The sequence below is a fragment of the Phyllostomus hastatus genome, unplaced genomic scaffold (assembly GCF_019186645.2).
Source record: "Phyllostomus hastatus isolate PE091 unplaced genomic scaffold, TTU_PhHast_1.1 phas_scaffold_46, whole genome shotgun sequence".
Lineage (NCBI taxonomy): Eukaryota > Metazoa > Chordata > Mammalia > Chiroptera > Phyllostomidae > Phyllostomus > Phyllostomus hastatus.
The window spans coordinates 38,930,855-38,951,235 of NW_025334032.1; the positions used below are offsets into that span (position 1 = coordinate 38,930,855).

At 52.2% G+C, this 20,381-nt stretch overlaps 1 protein-coding gene across 1 annotated transcript in view; it reads right to left on the reverse strand.

Annotated features, from left to right (window-relative positions):
- WWC2 (WW and C2 domain containing 2) overlaps positions 1-20,381 on the reverse strand; it is a 132,633-nt gene that overhangs the window by 60,761 nt on the left and 51,491 nt on the right. The window contains exon 2 of the mRNA XM_045821271.1: positions 4,769-4,878. Coding sequence (XP_045677227.1) covers positions 4,769-4,878 — 110 coding nt within the window. The remainder of the gene's footprint in view (positions 1-4,768; positions 4,879-20,381) is intronic.

A 20,381-nucleotide genomic window follows, 5' to 3' on the forward strand; every position in this document is an offset into this window, starting at 1 on the left:
AACCTGTTCACCACGCCGCAACCTGTCCACCACTTCTGCAGGGAATTACTCTCCACCCACCACATGCAACGGGGGAAGCAAGATGTTCAGGCATGATGACCCTTTCCTTCCAAGGACTTATGTAACACAGAAGAAACGGGGACACACGGATTCTAGAAACCACAGCCGCTCCCTGCAGCAGACAGCGAGGGGCCTGGAGAGGGGCGGACCGGGGCAGGGCTCCGTGCCAAGGTGATTCCAAGAAGCACAGGCTTCCTCCGGCTGGAGAAGCGAGGTCCCGGGGAGCAGGCTGGCAGCGATTACACGGGGCCTTGCATGGCCCGGACAAGAGTCCCTCCAGGCCCCAGCCCCCTGTCTATCCCCTCCTCTGCCCTGCTCCCCGCCCCGTCCGTCCACAGCCGCCCTCGGCTGCACAGAAGTTCTTGTCCGTCTTCCATCAGGCCCTGCTGGCTGCGGCCTCTCCAGGCCCTTGTGCTGCGGCCTTCCTTCTTTCGGGAGGTTTCTCCCTCTGCCAGTCCCGATCCCCGCCCCTGCCCCTGCTCCCCCGAGGCCTGGTTCACTCGCTCTCGAGGACCAGCTTAAAGCCCCTTCCCTGAGCAGCCCGGCTGCACCTTCGGGACGGAGAGGGCGCTCCTACCGTCCTTTGCTGCTAGGGCGAAGGGGGCTCGTTCCGAATTCTGCTACACTCTCTCCTTTCCCCCAGCCCTCCCGGAGGGACTGGCCTGTGGTTTCCTTGTGTCAGGTTAACACAGACAACTCACTGATGGGCAGTGATGTGCCACAGGAAGGTTCCAGGCGAGGGCACAAAGGGATCTTAGCTGGGAGATCTTTAGGAAGACCATCTCCTAAATAGGCGAGGTCCTACTATGAAAAGAGTTGATAAGATTGGTCGCCAAGTTTTTTTTTGATGAAAGAGTATGCATTAAATGAAAAAGCAGCTTATAACACTGTCTGTATGGAACAGTCTGTACAGTATAATCCCACTTGGGGTATAAAATATATTTAGAATTCTGTGTGTGTGTGTGTGTGTGTGTGTGTGTGTGTGTATCAATATGAAAAGTCTGGAAGGACGTACACTAAACAGTTCAGGATACTCAGTTATCTGTAGGTTGTGTAAATACGGATAATTCTTCCTTCCTTTTATTTCCCTGCGTTTTCCACTTTTCTCCTATGCACACCTATTGCCTTTATAAAATATGGTTCTCAAAGGGACAAGAACAAAAGGCGGCAGGTAACGAGGGTGTGAACGAGGAAAACGGCTGTGGGAAGGGGGCCGGAGGACCAACCCTGAGATTATAGAATAGAGAAACAAAACCACCAAGGATGGGCGAGATGGGTCTACATTGTTCAATTCAGTAACTATGAAGACTGTACTATTTCAAAACGTCATAAAACCGAGGGGGAAACCGCAGAACCCCACTCTGCGCCTGTCCGTTTTGAAGATGGGAGGGCGGAAGAGGCAGCAGTGTCCTCTGTCTGACAACGTCTGACAACACACTGGCAGCAGCAGGGCCAGAAACGCAGACGGGGAGTCAGCTGCACGGCGACGCAGAGGGAAGGCGGCGGGAGGTCAAGGACAGCCCGGGGGGTGGGGGAGAGGCCCCAGCTCTGGGGAACGACAAGGCACAGGGACTCACAAAAGAAACAGGAGGCCGCCAAGGAGAGAAAGAGCAGTCTGGAGCCGGGAAAAGAGCCAGGTGGAAGAGAAAGACATGCTCACCTACGTCGGCCCCACATCCAGGCGGGAGAACGAGATGGCCGACTGAGAGGAAGAGGCGTTGACCTTGACAATGGGGTGAAGTTTGCAAATTCTCTCACAGCGGTGGTACAGCTACCAACTGTGAGTGTCATTGCCCCCGTAACACAGTTTCCTAGCATATTTTAAGTGCCTACACTTTTTCTCTCTATCGAACCTTCACAGTTCATCCTCGCAGGACAATACGGAGGATGCAACAAGACAGGTAACATGGAAGGGCCCCAGATGTATTTCCTTTCCGCTAAAGGGAGCAGCTCCATGTAAAACGTCACCGTCACGGGAGGAACGCCCACCCAGCCTGGGCCCCTGAGCTGCTTGGACGCTGACACAGCGGAGTTGGTCGGTGGACCACACTACTGCAGGCAGTAGGCACGCACCACCCGGTCTCCCCCACTGACTGCAGCACCCCAAAACCACGGGCAGAAGACACGAAACACTCAAAGAAGATGCTACACAGTAGTACGCACAGAGGGTGGAAGGAGCTAGAAACCCACAGGCCAGTCACATGGCGGGGACCCCATTTCTGTTGGTTTTACTGCCCAGACCCCCTGGTTCTCCCAGGCCCTGGACCCACTCTTCCTGGGGGTGAGCTGGAAGGTGGGGCACAAGATGAGGCCCCGGGGGTGGTGCGTTCCCCCACGTGGTCCTCAGGCAGTGGCGGCCATGGGCAGTGGCGGTGGTGTGGGAGGCGGGGGCCAGACACCAGGAAAGGGGCTCTTGGGGCCAGAGCACGTGGGGGAAGGGGCCAGAGAGGAGTGTGGAGGGAGGGTCTGAGTTTGTCGCCCGGTTTTAAAATTGAGTTGTCTTTTTAGTGTTGACTTTCAGGACTTATTTCCATGTTATGGCTAAGGGTTCTCTGTCAGATGCATGTACTGTGATTAGTACTCAGCCCTGAGATGGCAGGCATCCGCAGTACAGTTTTTAAAACGTGTCGAGTGAGGACTCTGTTCACAGCGTGGAATGCACTCCATGTATGCGGAGCTCTGGACCGGCTGGAACGAAGCCGTGGTGACAGAAAGTGGGACAATGTGCAGCACTGGGGGGGACGGGGGAAGGGGCAGGGAAGGACTTACTGGGGTGATGAGCACATTCCGTATCCTAACTAGAGTGGCCTCTGTCCAAATCCACTGAGATACACACCTAACAACTGGGCATTTTCTTACACGTAAATGAGACCTCGATGACTAAAGAAAAGGCAAAAAAGTTAGGGTGCCACCCTGACATTACCAAGAAGCTACTTACTTCTGGTTCCAGCAATGATATCAAAACCCCATAAACAGCACTTCCTCCTTACCTTCTGGTCAGTCATCCCGCGCCAACGTCTGTGCCCCCACCCCGCCCACACCCCCTCGGGGGTGAATTCCATCATAAAACACTTAAGGCCTATTAGAACTATCCACGTCAAGGTCAAAACTTTTACTTCTAGCTAGTTAACAGTGTTACACAGAAATGGTATCAAACAGCCAAACATTCTTTACTTCATTTTTTCTTCTTAAAACGAGGAGGAGATAATGCTGACACGATACAATATCAGGACACAACATATGTGCGGACCAGCTGTGAGGAGGAGATACCACCATTTGCTCCCTGAACTGCTGCCCAGGACTGTCTTTAAGATTAATGAGATAGTAGGGGAGCCACTTGCGGCGGGTAATCTGGGCTCCTCGGGGCGTAGTAAATCCACGGGGCCGCGAGGCTGCCATGACTGCACTACGGCAAAACGGCAGGCCTAGACGTTCACATTCTGAGCATTAGGATTTTAAATATAAAGAACGGCGCCTTCTGAAGCACAATTTACACTTGACATGCACTTTGATTTACTCAAAACCAAACAGGAAGCTTTGAATCTGTGAGTTAAACAAGAAAGCTCTTCCTTCTTTCTAACGTGTGAGAGTTTATCGTTACACGAGATACCCAAGGGTACAGAAACAAAGATGCAGCTGCTGGCCTCGAGAAGCTCACACTTTAGTGAGAGAACCATACAAATAAATAATTTAAATGGGTATGACAAGAGAATTTCAAGAATCCCCACATCCCTGGTATCACAGAAACACCGGGACGGGGCACCTACTTTAGAGGGGGGAGGGGTGGGACCGGCTCGGGGAGGGCTGGGCACCAGGGTGACCGCTGGGAAGCACTGGGGCCAGAGCAGGGGGACCCTGGGTGGATGTGGCAGTTGGCCAGGAGGGAGCGCCTAGGGGCTGGGCACAGAGGGCTTGTGACAGAGGCAGGGACCTTGTGACAGAGGCGGGACCGGACGACAGAAGGGGAAGGGGTCAGCCAAAGCACCTAAATGTGCGCATAACCCATCGACAGAGATGACAGTGTGGTGATGGCCAGAGGGAGGGCATTCAGGGGCTGGGTGGAGGTGGGTAAAGGGTGGGGGAAATGAGGACTTCTGTAACAGTGTCAACAATAAAAATAAATTTCTAAAAAAGCGATTCAAGTGAGAGGTGCTGCCCTCCCAACCACAGAGAAATCAGGAAACAAAGAAGATGAGGACGCAGAGCATTCCCACAGTGGCAGCGCCCCCGCCCGGGGTGGCAGTGAGCCGCGTCCTGCCCTTGTCCCCGCCGCCACACACGGCCGCACCACTAGACCAGGCTGCGCCGATGCCCGCCCGCCTCCTCCCGCGGCGAGGACGACAAGAGGAGGAGCCCGGATCCCAAGGGGCGGAGGTCACGCAAAAAGGAGCCAGGCGGTTCTCGGCTCTCGTGGTCTCCGCGCCTCCAGACCCGCGCTGAGGACAACTCACTCCCCGCCAGGCAGGCAGGCAGCCGGACAGACGGACACAGGGGACATCCTTCTCTCCCTCTGCCCTGATAACTTGGTGCATCTACACACAGGCCGAATTGGGCATTTCAGTTAATGTTAGTCCCTGAGAAAGCGGGCAGGGGGGCAAATGAAAGAAATTCACTCCGTAAAATGTTTACTCTTTTGGGTGACCCCGGATCTGGGGGGAGGGGGGCTGCTTTTCAGATGCCGTTGTTTTTACCGAACGGGAGAACTTACTGTTGATGTGATCGATGTAGTAGACGCCGATCTGAGGGTCGAACCCCGCTTCCCAGCCCCACGGCAGCTCATCCCCAACGCAGTCCGCAAACGACAGGGGCTTCGTCAACCTGCAGCGAGTCGGAAGAAAAACGCTCATCAGACACGCAGCGGAACCCCCGCACGCACGCCACACGCTGTGTCCGGGCTGCGGTTCCTTTCGGTTGTTGGGTTTCTGGAGTTTGCACCGCTGTGTCTGAAATCTTAAAAACAACAACAACAACAACAACAACAACAAAAAACAACAAGGAGAAAATACAGAGATGAACATCCAACAAAGTAGAAATAAGCCATAATGTCCTTTTGAGTGTTCACAGCTTAAGACCAGGAGATGAATTTATACGACAAATACACAAGGCCGGCTGAGATCAGGGAGGTCTCCGAGCGGAGAGTCGAGAGGGCTGGGGTCTCGCCCTGTCGGCCCCGCAACCAAACAGCCATCCCGTTACAGAGAAAAGCCCGCCCCAGGATTCGCACCCTGGCACCTCAACGTCACCACATCAGCACCTCTGTGCCCAGGCTGCGCCCACCTCAGGTCAGGGTGCTCTCGTTAGATTCCTAAACCCTCGACGGGGAGGCCGCTGAGTTCTTGAGAGGAGGGACCAACATCTTATCTTTATAAGTACCTTACACACGATCTTCATCCCACAAGATTTCTGATGGAGCCAAACAGACAACATATTCGCATATCAGCGGGATACAGCAAGGTGAGAACCTTTGGAAGCAGCCTCATGCTCTCCTTTAAGCCCTGCAACGAATGGGAAACTACGGTGTCCTCAGCAGAGGACAGGGTTCACACTTAATCACGAGTTGGTTTCCTCCCTCACTTCCTTCCCTTTGGCTCTGGCGAGTCCCCGCGGCTGTCGGAGCAGGCGGACGCCACAGGGTACAGCTGCCCAGCTGCAGAGTGGCCAGCGTCAGCTGACGGGTGTTCTAATTCAGCGCGCTGGCACCCGCCACAGTGCCGACAGTTAAAGCCACCTGGACTCCCGTCAGTCCGTGCAAACGGGGCTCAATGATGGCATGGCTCAGCGGAAAAGCGGGTCACTCCCGGAATCGCATCATTCATCATAACAACGAATGCGCCATCTACCCTCAGGATGCTGGGAGAACAACGTGAAACGGGGGAGACCCTTTCTTCCCAGGCCTGGCCTGCCACAGCCCTCCCCCGAGGACAGGAAGGACCGATGGAGGAACGGAGGGAAGGGTCTTCCTTTCCCTCAGTCTTCTCTTAGCGTGAAGTCTGCTCTGAGGGCGGCTCCGGAGCTCTGGCCTGCAAAGCCAGTCCAGCAGACAGAAAGGACAGCGGCCTGGCCACTGGCCCACTGGGAGGCCACCTCCGGGTGCCTCTCTCAGCGTCCGCTTCCTTCTCCAAGTGGGGACCACACCCCGGTCCTCTCCTTGCACCTTCACTGCCTCCCAAGATGAAGGGGAGGGTGAAAGGGAGATTCTCTGGAACCGTGTGTAGGGCATGGCACGTAGCCAATCAACGCTAGTGACGGTTAATGCAAGCATGACACGTGACCTGTCTCGTGTGCTCCCCAGGGGAACGAACCAAGTCAGGCAGCCCAGTGTAGAACAGCGGTTCTCCAAGCGGACCCTCACAGCCAGCAGCAGCAACACCCAGGGCCTGCAGAATCCCAAACCCAAGGGCCCAGCAGTACATGTCTCATCCAGCTCTCCAGGAAATTCTGGAGGACTTGCTGACCGCTGGCTTGAAAGTCAAGGACTTGAAATTCGGCATCAGAGGCCTGGGTCAGGTTGTAACCTTAAAAACTTCTGTTTCCCAATCTATTTTCTAAAAACGGGGGTGGGGTGGGGTGGGGACGAAGTGTAAATGAGAACTAAACAATATAATGCCTGACAAATGGAAGACTTCCATATTCATAGGAGATGAGTAAAGTGAAACTCAGACATGTTAACAATGTGCCCAAAGAAGGCAGCTTGCCATGTTTATTCCATAAACCTGGAGTCAATTTGAACTCCATCTGAGTTAAAAAAAGAAAAAAAAAAGAGCTCTTAGAATTGCGCTCAAATTCCATGTTATATAAACCGGCCAGAAAAATCGCATTTTCTCTTGACAAAGGGCTCCCTTTCCCTAACTCCCTAGCTACGCGGCCTAAAAGGCACGTCTAAAAAAAAAAAAGACAAATAAGAAGACCCAGAAACGGTAAGTTGAAGTGACAAGAGAGATGCTCTGCAAGTTAAATCCTGACACCGAACGAACACGCTTAATCGCGGCTACGATACGAGTAAATGTAAGACTGCAAACATCCGAAGTCGCACGAGCTTCAGGACACGCGCTCTAATTACACGTTACGGAAACTCGACTACGCCTGGCAGCGATCCAGCTTTTCCCATTAGTTGCACAGCAGTAATGAGCATTTTATTACCTGTCACCGTTCTAAGGCTAGAATTACATCTCGAAGATACGTGCAGTTGTGAACCCGGTTAAAAATTCAGACGGCTTCCGCTCCTGGAAAGTTTCACATAAAACTTGCTCTGCACGGTCACTTCCAAAGTCAGTTTAATACATTTCTTTTCCCCACACCTTCTCATTAAGTAAACCCATTAAGTAAAGAGATTAAAAGTCCCAAAATTTCAGGGTTTCTGATCCAAATGATGAGTTTCAAATAGAAGGGCATTCTCAAGCACCAAACACAAGTCAGCACTCAGTTAGGCCTCATCCTGACACGGGGAACATATTCGATATTGCTGTGATATATACTCAGGAGGAACACAACCAAAAGAAATAGCAGATGTAGTCCAAAATGAAAAACAACGTGAATGAGAACAAACACAACAGACAGAGTGAGCAGAAATGTTGATTAGCTGCTAAATTTCTTCCTCTTGTTTTGCACAAACAGCCTCGGAACTGTTCCATCTTCCTTTGATGTTAAGGGAGTAAAAATGGCTGGAGTTTGTTTTTATTGGTTTCCCACAAAGCAGCAACATCCTGCAAAAAGCCTAAAGTTAACAAGAGTCTCTCTGCAAAATTCCAGAGATTACTCTTTGCTTAAAAAAAGTCTTCTTCGGCACCGTGACTGATGTAAGGAAAATGGCAATTCACTGAGGCTCTGTGCCAAAGTTTATGTCTAAAATTCGAACTTTGCCTGGCATTTCCTCTCTTTCTGGGCACTGTATCCATCTTTTACACACGCTGTTGTTTAATGTTTATTGTCACATCACAGATACTTGTCCTGTGACATGAGATGCCACACACACACACATATTTACTCTTCGTAATTACACGATGGTGAATGCTACGTGTGGGCGAGCACAAATTCGGAAAAGCTGAGTTTGTACTATTTGCACTACATGAAAAAGCACTTAACTGGGAGAAACCATTTGCAGGTTATTAAAACTCTTGCCACAATTCAGCCGTCCTACATGCTTGGTTTAGCGTGAATGTGAAAGGTCTTACCAGTTGCTTTTACTTGGTAGCATCTTGCTGTCACTGTTTAGCCAATTCAGCCCCGAAGTTCAAGGTCATACTGTCACCCGATTACTATGGAATTTGCCCACACGGTAGGGTGCGGTTCACTATTTGAATTTTAATGGGAAAGAAAAATACTAGAACTCTTTCTACAGTTCTGGAAGAATTTTAACGTATAAGGATGTTGATGAGTCCCTCCCAAACAACTTCTGTGCGTGTCCATCACTGCCGTAGCCAGGGGAACCAGCAACGCCAAGGAACAGAAGAGGAGGAGGAAGAGGAAAGAGAGAAGAGTGGCAGCAGTGAGAAGACGGCCTTTTAGAGAAGTAGTGCAAACCAGGGTAACCAGGTCAGCTCTGAGTCTCGTAGGGAATTAACTCTTCCAGAGGAATCGTATTGGACAGAACTGCCGGTCAGGAAGGGCCCGCAGCACAGTGCAGTGGTGGGTCCAGGAGGAGCCTGCCCCCCCCAAGACTCAAAGGACTCCCCAGTGTCCCGCAGCTGCTAAGCAGTGACACCGGTTGTCTAGCCAGGTCCTCGGGTCACGTCATCTGTGTTGGCCCCAGACCTGGTCCTCCTATAGCTTCCCCCCCCCCCCGCCCCAGTGCCAAAGAACTTCTGAAGTCCCTCTTCCACGTGACGGGCTGTCAGATTGTGCGCACAGCGATCTTCTCTCCCGAGCCTGCCCTCCTCGGACCCGACGTCCTGTCCCCCTCACTGTCCCTCATGTCCCTCCTCCACTCAGACGCCTGCCCATCTCCTGCCCTTCGCCTGCTCCGTGTCCCCCTGCTCTGCCACCTCCCCCCATCAACTGCTCTCGAGTAGTCCTCAGGCAGCGCCTGTCTTCTCTCTCTCATCCCACAGAGCACTCAACCCCCCCGCCCCCACCACTAAAAAGTCTTTCCTTGGATCATCTGGCTCTTCTTTTCCCCCATTCATTCCTCAGGCTCACTCATCCCGACCTGGAGGTTTTAATCTGGGGGGCTCTAGCAGGCCTGCCCAAATCTCCCCAAAGCCACCAACCTAATCCCATGGTTCCTCCCGACCGGGCTTCCGACAGGCAGTACCTGTGGGTGACTCACCTTCGTACCGGCACCTCGCTAATGCTGTCGACGGGGGGACCCGGATATACTATTTACAAAAATGTCGATGCTTACGATATTCTAGGTAGAAAGGTCAATTTTTACATAGAGCAATTACGCTACTCATGAAAACATTTGCTGAGTGTTGACCACAGACCACACACGCTTCCATACATACCGACATGTGAGAGAAGTCCTCATACAACTCTGCGAAGCAGATGCAGTTATTCCACCGTTAGATTGGCCTATGCAGGGGACAGAGCTTATTCGCAATCAAACAAACATGTGGTTACGGGACAATCGCCCCTCTCTCGTGCATACTCATCGCTTCTGGCCCTGAAGCTTCTGGCCCTGAAGCTTCTGGCCCGCTCACTGGGCGGTGTGTGGCTGTCACAGTCGTCATGAGAACACATGGGCTTCCCCACCACTACACTGCTGGGATGTGAGTGTCCTCCCCTTTCCAAGAGAAGTGGCACGCAAGGGGTCCCTTTAATGAGCTCTGGAGGGAGGAGACGGAGGGGCCCGGGCTTGAGGATGACCCCTGGCCGCTGCCGAAGCGTCTCTCCTCCGACGGTAACGGCCGCACGCTGGGCTACACAGGCCTTCACACCCACCCTTCCCAACGGGCCCCGGAGAAGCAGGGAGGGAAGCCCGGCCACAGACAAGAGGAAAAAACCCTATCAAGAACGCACCTCCTGAATGCTTTAGAGACTCAAGCAAAGATCAAAAGTAGCCTTGAAAAAGACTTCTCTTTTTTGACATGATTTGTAGACTGAGTAGCAACTTCTGAGTAAAACTATATGATTTATACACATGATTCTTAAACAGGAAGCTATAAAATGATTTAACCCAATTGTCTGGCTATTTCAGGTTCGATCCCCAGTCGGGGTCTGTGCAAGAGGCGAGCAACTGATGTTTTTCTTTCTCTCTCTCCCTGCCCCCCCGCTTCTTCTCTCTCTAAAATCAATAAACATATCCTTGGGTGAGGACACACACACACACACACACACACACATATAGTCTGGCTATTTTAGCTTTAAAAAGTTGCTGCTAATAAAGCCACAGTTGTGGATGACAACTCCCACCAGCTCTTTAACATTAAGGTTGACTTGAACACCTCGATCCAGCGTAGTGGTGCCCAAGGCTCAGGGCGCACCCGCCTCATCTGGAAGCCGTATTGAAAAGGGTGGTTGGGCCCTGGCTGGTGTGGCTCAGTGGACTGAGTGCCGGCCTGCGAACCAAAGGTAGGGAGAAACACCCACAGAGTTTCGTACTCAGCAGATCAGCCAGGAAACCTAAGAATGTGCATTTCTCACAAGTCCCCAAGTGACACTGGTGCAGGTGGTCCCTGTTGGGCCCTGGACCACACTGTGAGGGCCGCTGGCTAAAAGGCACAGATTTCAGCTCAGATCCACCCAGGTGACGGAGGAACGGAAAACAAACTCAATTTAACAGTGACACTGGACCCAAAAGCCCATGCTTCGGAAATCTCCCTATTGTGAAAACCAGGAGATGTTTAGATAAAATTAATGGCTTGATAAGGCCCAGGTCTGGGCAGCTTCATTACATTTTAAATAAACACTTTTCCCTTCAAAAGACATTTAAGTAATCTTAAAATAAGCTTTTCAAATTAAGGCTTTTTCCCCCTTTTCATTTTCTCAACTGCATCGCAGTTGGCGCATCAGCAACAAGTGCCCGATACCACCGGCCGTCAGGGAAACACAGACGGGGACCACCCTGAGGCCGCAGTCCGCACTGCTGCCTGCAATGGAAGCCCAGCACACAGCAGGCGTGGGGGCGGGCGTGGAAAAGTGGGACCCCTGCCGGTTGCCGGAGAGAGCGTGAGCCGGTGCGGCTTTCTTTGCAGAAAACAGTCCGGCAGTTCCTCAACAACGTAAACGCAGAACCACAGCGCGACCCCACACCTTGACTCCTGGAACACCTGAAAGAACTGAGAACAGGAACCCAGACGAGGACGTGTACGTGCGTGCTCATGGCGTTCACAACCGCCAAAACGTGGCAACCGCTCCCATTTTTACCTGTGGGCACGTGGGTGAACAAAGCGTGGCGTACCCAGGCAATGGAACATTCCTCGGCCCCTGGCTGCAGTGTGGACGCACCTCCAAAACACTACATATGCTAAACGAGACACAGCCATCACAGACAGTATGACCCCGTGCACATGAACTATCCGGTACAGATAAATCCAGGAGGACAGTAGAGCAGTGGTTGCCAGGGGCGAGAGAGGGGGGCAAACAGAGGGAGACCACGTGATGGGCATCCTGGAGCGATGGAAATGCGTTGGAACTAGCTAGATAGAGGTGGTGGTCGCACAGCTTTGGGAATATACCACGTGTCACCGAATCGTTTACTTCCAAATGCTTCATTTTATGTCATGCAAATTTCGCCTCGCTCAACTGTCTTTAAAAAATAGTAACAAGTTAAAACAATGCCAAGATTCCAAGTGAATGAAATATTTCCGCAAGAGAAAGCAAAATAATAAAAATATGGGGAAATGTTCAACTTCACGAAAATGAAGAGAAACGCCAAATAAAACAATAATCCGGCTTAATTTTAAGCCTACTAGACTATCAAGTTTTGTTTTTGTTTTGTTTTAATAATGATGAAACTGTTCTGGGGCGGATGGGAGTAATCAGATACTTTCATTTATTGCTGGTGATTTTGTAACCTGACCCAATCCGTTTAAGAAACGATCTGGCAATATTAAAAGCCATTCAAATGTTGGTTCCACTTAACCTGGGAGTGCTGTTCTCACACAGTGCTCCTGAGTCCTGTCCCACGTGGCACCCCCACAAAGCCTCCGTGGCCACCCAAGCCATCTGGCCGCACTGCTGTCTCTCCCAGCAACTGGCCTGCGTGCCTCTCCAGGTCACAGCCCGGGCTCCGTCCCCTGTGTCTCCAGCACGATGCTGGCCCCATCAACGGTTAGCACGTAACCCACGGTGACCGAGTGGATGCGCATCCGAAAGGAGGGCAGCAATGAAAACCATTGTATTATGGAAGGATTGTCATTTTTTAAAAAATTCTATTTATATATACAAGTCGTGGTAAGTGTGTTTACCAAAAACAAGATAAAGGGATAGTTGATTAATGTGTTTCCTGACAATGGGCAAGACAGGAGAGAGATCTTGAGACCTATAATATTTTAGTTTATTATGATTACATTTAAGTGTCATAAATGAATAGCTAAATAGAAAAGAGATTCTCAGTTACAAAGAGGTAAGAGAATGTACCTCAGGCGTTTCATTGATTCAGCAAGTTTTTTTAAAAAAATGACTTACCCTGCAGAACAAAACAGGGCGGTCTGCAAACACTTCAACCTGCACCGCTTGCTTTTCTCTCCTAAGTGCCAAGAAATGTTTGCTTGTTGGATTATTCGGTTTTGGAACATAGTTTGAGAGTTTAGCTGGATGTGCCAGCAGAGAAAGTAGGAGTGTCTGAGAGAGGAACCGGGATGAAAAGAGCATTGTCTAAACAAACAAACAAGCAAACAAACAAACGTTCATCAAGACCGTCTCATTCTTCGGCCTGGAGCTCAAAGGACACACAGCCGGCATGGATCCCATCCCAGATGCAGGTGTTCAAGGCCCGGGACTGGAAGAGACCTGAGTGTTGACTCCCTCGGGTCAGGGCACTCTGGTCACAATGGGCTCTGGGTGGACAGAGCCTTGCACACTCAGCCTCTCTTTTAATGAGGTCAGTCAAAACGTAAGGAGCTGGGGAGATGGCTGTTTGATGCCCACAACCCTATTACATAGGGGTAACCCCAGCTACCTCTCTTTCATTCGGGCTACGTTTTTCTTAAGTAAACATATGCGTATAAACACTGGTGCACAAATAACGTTGAGCCCATTTTTGCAAGAATGGTATAAACCACATAAACTGTACATATACTGTAGTTTTGAGTCTTGCTTCAAAAGATACAAGCCATACATTCTCCTTATGAAGAATACGTAAAACAGGATAAACTGTGAATGAAGTCCCTCCTCCATTCTCCTATAGAATGATATATATTCTACTATTGTGGTGTCTTCAGTCGCCTATAAATTCACATACTTCACAAAACATACAAACAGGTTCATAATCCATTTGGAATACACGTTAGAAACCTTTCAACATCTTCTAATATCTACATATGCAGTAGACTACAGCCCACCATACAAATAAGTCATCAACCCACAGACATTAGTTTCAACTTCCTTCGAGAGAAACCACTGCTTCCATGAACACGCTTGTAAATGTTTTCATCTGTGCAAGTATTTTTTAGAATAATTTCTAGGCAGTGAGTTAGCAAATATAAACACTTTAAATTTAAAAATGTCAGCAGGCATCAGGAAGATGACAAAGACGCACGCGCATTTGAATGGTTTAATTCTGAGTGATATTCCCCCCACACATGGGCTTTACCAACGAGCTTGCTCCTCCAGCACGTGACTGCACAGACCACCCGCCCGCATCCCAGCAGCCCTCAGCACTGCCCCCTGGCGAGAGGCCATCTAATCATTACGAGTGAAGTGCGCAATTTTTCTGTGTTACTTGCTGCTTTTGTGAATTGCCCTTTTAAAAGTTGTGTGGTTTGTTCTTATAATTGATCTGTAGCAACTGTCAATACACTTTGTTACTAATCCTCTGTCAAGTGCAAATATTTTTTTTCCCAAGGATATTACTTATTCATGAGCTCTGCTTCTGCTGAGTAAAAGATAATATTTAAAAGTGTTGGGAAAACTGGAGAGCCAGTTAGGGGATAAAAGCTGGATCCCAACTCTTCCTCGAAACAAATTTAATTCCAGATAAGTCAAAAGAATTACATGTGATAAATGAAGCTGACTGAAGTATGCAACCTACTAGAAGCAAAGATACACAAGAATTCTTGACGAATTCTGGGATCCATTCCTCAACCCTGAGTTTCAAATTGTAGCCATGCAACACTTGCCATTAAAAATAAATACAACGAAAGCAAAATTATGATAAAATTATGGTGAATTGTTAGCAAGTGCTTATTCTCTTTGTTACAAAGGCAATTAATAAGTATTAGAAAGTTGTCAAAGACTTATTAGCATTAGCCTTTCTCTTTGATCTGGTCAGAAGAGTTGAAAGAAAAGTAAAATAGCAAAAAAAAAATATTAAAAATTACTTAATGTGGCCCTGGCTGGCGTAGCTCAGTGGATTGAGCGCGGGCTGCAAACCAAAGTGGCGCAGGTTCGATTCCCAGTCAGGGCACATGCCTGGGTTGCAGGCCATGACCCCCAGCAACCGCACATTGATGTTTCCCTCTCTCTCTCTCTTTCTCCCTCCCTTCCCTCTCTAGAAATAAATAAATAAAATCTTTAAAAAAAAGTTACTTAATGTGGTGTTCCTGCCGAACCACACCCACCTCGGAAAACATGGTCCGAGCCCACGGAAGGCTGCAGCAGGACTGGCGTGACCAGGACCGATTTTACTTTAGGAAAGCAAACCTGACCGCGGTGCACTGGCGGGACCAGAGCTGGTCTCAGAGGGTCCCCTCCCAACCGGTGGGCGCCGCAGACTTCTGAACGCGTTGGCAGCGAGGAGGCCCACGGGAAAGGAAGCCCTGCTTAGCGGGCCCGGGGCTGCCCCGGAGGAGCGAGGCTGCTAGTTTGCAGAGCGCTCCCAGCCGCCGGGTGGTCGACAGTCGAAGCGGGACAACGGGTAACGAGAAGTCAGACAAGGCGCCCAGCCCGACCCGGGGCACCGAGGAGCCCGCTATGGTTTGGCTCTCCGGTTTAGTGGTTTCAGATGAGCGCGGCGGCGGTACCAGCGCGGGCCAGCAGAACTATCGGGAGTCATCAGTTACCTTTAAGACAGGTTGTGTGTGAGGTGCCGGGGGACACGCAGCTGGGGGACACGTTCTCAGAACGCTGGAAAGCAGCGGGTGGCTGAGATGAATGAGCCAGGCCAGGCCTTGGGACGCGCCCGCACTTAGGGGGACGAAGGATAAAACAGTGAGGATGCTTAGGAAACCAAATTCAACTACAACAACAACAACAACAACAACAACAAAGTCAGTCTCTCTCTCGCTCCATTCCTGCCAGGAGGGAGTCATCATCCAGCTACTGCGGTCACACGTTCACCGATTCCCGCGGCCGACTGACCTGTCCGCCGGGTGAGCGCGGTCTCGGGGACGGGATGCCTCCGCGGGGGCAGCGGCCTCAGGGCCGCGCCGGCAGGAGAGTCACAGCTCGGCGGAGGGTGGGAGGGCGCTGGGACACAAAGCGGACCCCGGGACCGCAGGGCGTTGGGCTCCCTGAGTGCAAGCACCCGTTTTCTGCCCTGCACCCCGAGAAACTCCCCGTCTGTTAACAGCGACCTGACTCGGAGGTCAGGACACCCGGCTGGCCTGGCAGAGTCTCCTTCCCTTCCCTTCCCTGGTCACTTCCTTCGCTCTCCCGCTCGCCGGGACCATGGGGGGCCCTACCGGGTGTGCGGGGAGTTACCCAAAACTACTCTTTTCTTAAAACAGTATTACTGAAGCTGAATTTATGTGCCATGACATTTGCCTATTATTTACTAAAAATCAGACATTTTTAGTCAACTTACAGAGTTAAAACCACTATACCGTCTAGGCTGAGCATATTCCTACCACCCCAGAAGGACCCCCACCCCCACCCCCACCCCGTGCCTACCTGCGGCCGCCCCGCCCCCGCCCGGGGAAGGCAGCCACTCGTCTCCTCCCCGAGCGCACGGACGCCGGACGTTCCATGCGGACGGAATGCTGCAGCTCGTGGCTCCTGGGCCCGACCTCGCTCGGGTGGCGCAGTGTTTCTGCCCTGCGTCCGCGTGGTTCCGAACCTCTTTCTGGCTCAACAGTGTTCTCTCTCGTATGGATGTGGCATGTTCTGTCTATCCCTTCCCCGGCTTGTAGACAAGTCGGGCCGTTTCTGCTTCTCGCTGCCTCAAACACTGCGGCTGCGGACCGCCGACTGCGCGCTCGGTGGGAAAGGCGCGTTTCACGGCCCACACATAGTCAGCGTCAGAGAAGAAACGCCGCAGGAACCCCCAGGCGCCCTCGTTAGCCCCAGGAATCCACGGGCGGAGATGGCAGAGGGCTGGACTACCACCTCTCAGCCCAGGAGCGGGCCCTGCGCACCCAGGGCTGACCCCACCCACCACCTGTTGCAGAGCCTTCCCAGAACCAGCCCCCGGGAGGGAACTCCACCCGCAGCCTGACGGACAGGCAGCAGAAGGTGCCTTGACGCACGCCAGTGCCTCTCCCTCCCTGGAACACCTCTCCGGCCACCTCCCAGGTGCGCAGGTCCCCTCCCAGCTGCTCCCCAAGATTCGACTTCCTCAAAGGGAAGCCGTCCTCTCCAGGCTGCCACCGGGTAATGGCCCCGGACGGGCTTTGCTTCTGGAGGCGTTTTCCTATTCACATCGGTCACTTGCACAGTTTCCATTCTTGAGCCGACTTCTCTGTTCCGTTCATCGAGTTCCTCCTGCCCTGTCATCTCCATATTCTAGGCGCACCGCGTGGTACTCAGTGACCCAAGGACGGTTGTAGGGGAAATCTACAGCTGGTGGCCTCCAGCCGGCCGCCGCGTGGAGAGCCAGGCCACTCAGGGCCAACACCTACCTGGTCACCCCACAGGTGTCTGAGAGCCAAGACCGTTGGAGCTCTGATGAAACACAACTCTTAACCCCCTCGCCCCCACCCCACCCCCACTTCCCCCAGCCCCACCCTTCCCCAGGCTACCCTCATCCTCCCAGACAATGGCACCATCATCCTCCCAGACATTCAAGTCACACAGCCCTGGAGGCATTAATCCTGGACGCTTCCCCTCCATCCCACCCACAACGCCCGATCTGTCGTGACCCCTGCAGGCTCCACGCCCAGTCCCCAGCCGTGACCCACACGGCCTCCCCCGCAGCCAGGCCCTCATACACCGACCAGCACCCCCGCCTGGACTGCGCCCTGGCTTCCCCACGGGCGGCCATGTTTTTCTGCTCACTCTTCAACCCCTCTCCACCCAGCAGCTGAGGAGCTCTGGGGAAAACTTCCTAAATCTTTCCCCTCTATATAAAAGTTTAGGTAGAAGCTACATGGATCCGTCCTGCTTGTAAAACACTAAAATATTGCCAGTAACACGGAGTTGGGTTCCTTTTGGCCACCAGCTGTCACCCCAGTTCCCACACTCCCCTCTGCAAAGAGAGACGTTTGTCTGGAAGTCCCTGTGATCTGCAGGCTGCCTGTTCACGCGGCAGAGCCCACGATGCACAGGTCTCCCTAAAGCAATCACTGTCCGTCCCACCAGCCAGCGGACTGACTCCCGGGCGTTATTTCATGTCGGATTTCTCTTGTTGACTGCCGCCGTCTTTCTTCCTCCCACCCCACAGCCTGGTCCTGAGTACAGGTAACACCCGAACCAAAAGAATCCCAGGTTTTGTTTTAAACAGAGCTCAAGGGTTGGAATTTCAAGAATGGAATACGAGAACACGAGGAACTCCTCCTGAGCGGTGTGAGGAAGGGCGCGGACAGGCCACAGATCAGTTCCACGCCTCGCGTTTGCTTTGCTAACGAACACGGGACTGGAGCCTGCCGGCTTACGGGAGGACTTCTCTCGGGCGCTGTTTCCTGGCGTTCTCCAGCCCTGGGCTTCCTCGGGCAGGCAGGCGCGGCACCAGGGCCTCTAGGCACTAACGCAGACGCATGGAATGCGAGGAATGCCTGATAACCACAATGACCCCAGGTCAGGCCTTAGTCAGAAGCAGAAATGTGTGCCCTTTGAGCTCAACTCCGATTCAGCTGGGAGCCAACACAAGGCCTGGGGCTGACGAGGGCAGAGGGTGCAAGGAGGAGTGGCGTGGGCTGGGGAAGGCTCTGAACACAGCTCTTTATCACCGTGAAGGTAAAAACTGTTTTTTTTTTAATCTAAAATGTCAATGGACTGCAATTGGAAAGCACTGCTTGGTTACCTTTTTGATTAGGAGCACCTGAGTTAGAAAAACAAGCCATTAAAATTGCTGGATAAAATAACGTTCATCCCATTGCCCCCTATACCTTCCCTGACATCTCCTTATCGGGGCCTCATCCTGAGCTATTCATCCAGTTCTGTAGGTGCTGGTGCTGGTTGGGGTTAGTTCTGCCTTTCTGAGGCTGCCGTTCCAGAAGGACAGAGGGACACAGGGGACTGGAACACACGGGGTCAACGCCGGAGACAAACACACGCGATCGGCACGACGGCAGCGCGTGGGGACTGTGCGCACAGTGTGCCTGCACCAGGGAGAGCGGTCGCCTGTCTGAACGGCCACTGGGCGCGGGAGCTGCGACCTCTGCTGTGTCTGGGGCCCTGGAAGGAGGTTTAGAATTCCGACAGCAAGCTGGGGACAGGGACAGGGACAGAGAGTGTTAAACCAATGGGAAAAAAGAGGCAGTTCCTAGCCCTGGCTGGCGTAGCTCAGTGGATTGAGTGCGGGCTGCAAACCAAAGTGTCGCAGGTTCGATTCCCAGTCAGGGTACATGCCTGGGTTGCAGGCCATAACCCCCAGCAACCGCACATTGATGTCTCTCTCTCTCTCTCTCTCTATCTCCCTCCCTTCCCTCTCTAAAAATAAATAAGTAAAATTTAAAAAAAAGGGCAGTTCCTAATTACAGAGGAAACCAAAGGGAAGTCAGTTATAGAACACGAGATTGGTCATCCGGAGAAAACAGAGTCAGGAAAGGGTGCCCGCGGAATCCTGACTCCTTTACAAGGTGAGGCTCCCAGGTGGTGGAGGACGGGAAGTGAGGGCTCCCGGGGAGGGCCCCAGAAAGGGCTGAGTCCTCACCCAAGTGGGAGGGCAATTCTCGACACCCACAACTGAAGAAACACACACGCATGTGGTCTGATACACAGAAGCCGATACTGAAAGGAGCCATTTGATACATGAGTGCGGCGGGCTGTGGGGAGGAGGGGCGGGTCAGGAGACCCCTCTTCTCTCTTGGGAACCTATTTTGTGTTTATGGATCCTCTACAGATACAACTTGGATGAAATAAAGTTGTAAAATCTCCCACAAGTTTCCAATTTTAATTTCAAAAGTCAGAGAACTTTCTCTACTGTCTCTACGTGCTGGTTCAAATTTATCCCTAAAAAAAATCTCGTAAACTTTCAAAGTCACACTTGCTCGGAGCTCATGGAAAGTGCACTTCCTGGTACTCGAAAGCACGCAACCTAAAAAAGGGAAGATATTACCAATGCAGTCTTTTAGTCTGAACCGAGTTGCAGTGAACCTTAAATAAGGTAGAAAATACAATAAATATGACACCTTCTTCTGTCTCTTATCTAGAAGCCCGTTACATCCAGAGACACCAGATATGAAAGAAGGTGCATGCACGAAAGTATGCATTCAGGTGTTCAAGCACAAAAGAAAAGCTGTGCTTTTCGTTCTTGCACTCCCGGCCCGGGCTCGAAGAGGCCGCAGTGCAGTTGGAGAGCTGAAGCGCCAGCAGAGGTTCACACTTGGCCGCCTGTGCTGGGAGCCCTGCGCAGGGCGCCGAGACAGCACCTGGCTGCCTGCACGTCGAGTGCTCACTGGCTACCTTCTCTCTCCATTTCATAGCGCAGAAAGACTGTCCTTTGATGACACTGCTCTTCTAAGATGTCACAACACTATGACCATTTCTCTGCCCAATTATTTCTCGCGTGCCCTCGATAAACAGAAATAAAGTAAGTATACGTGAAAAGTTACGTCCACAAAGTGTGGTTCCACATCCCAGGCGCCACCTGGCTTCCCCTCTGCGCCCTGGACGGCACCCACCAGTGCCCGGGCTGCTCACGAGTGCCTCCTCCTCACACCCCCGCGCCCATCACACCACCTTCCCCAGGGTTCCTGTGCCAGGGCCGCGGGGCTGAGACGCTGGCCCGCACACAGCGCCCCTGCTGGTCAGCCTTCTGCGGCCCACACTCACGGGAGGCGCCCAGCGTTTCCTTTCTGTGCACTCTGAGCCCGTGCCCTGGGGGCTCCGTGTCTGCCTCCCGACTCGGAGGTCTGAAGGCAGAGGAGGGTCGGAGAGGGCCCACGGCGTCCTGGCATGGGCAG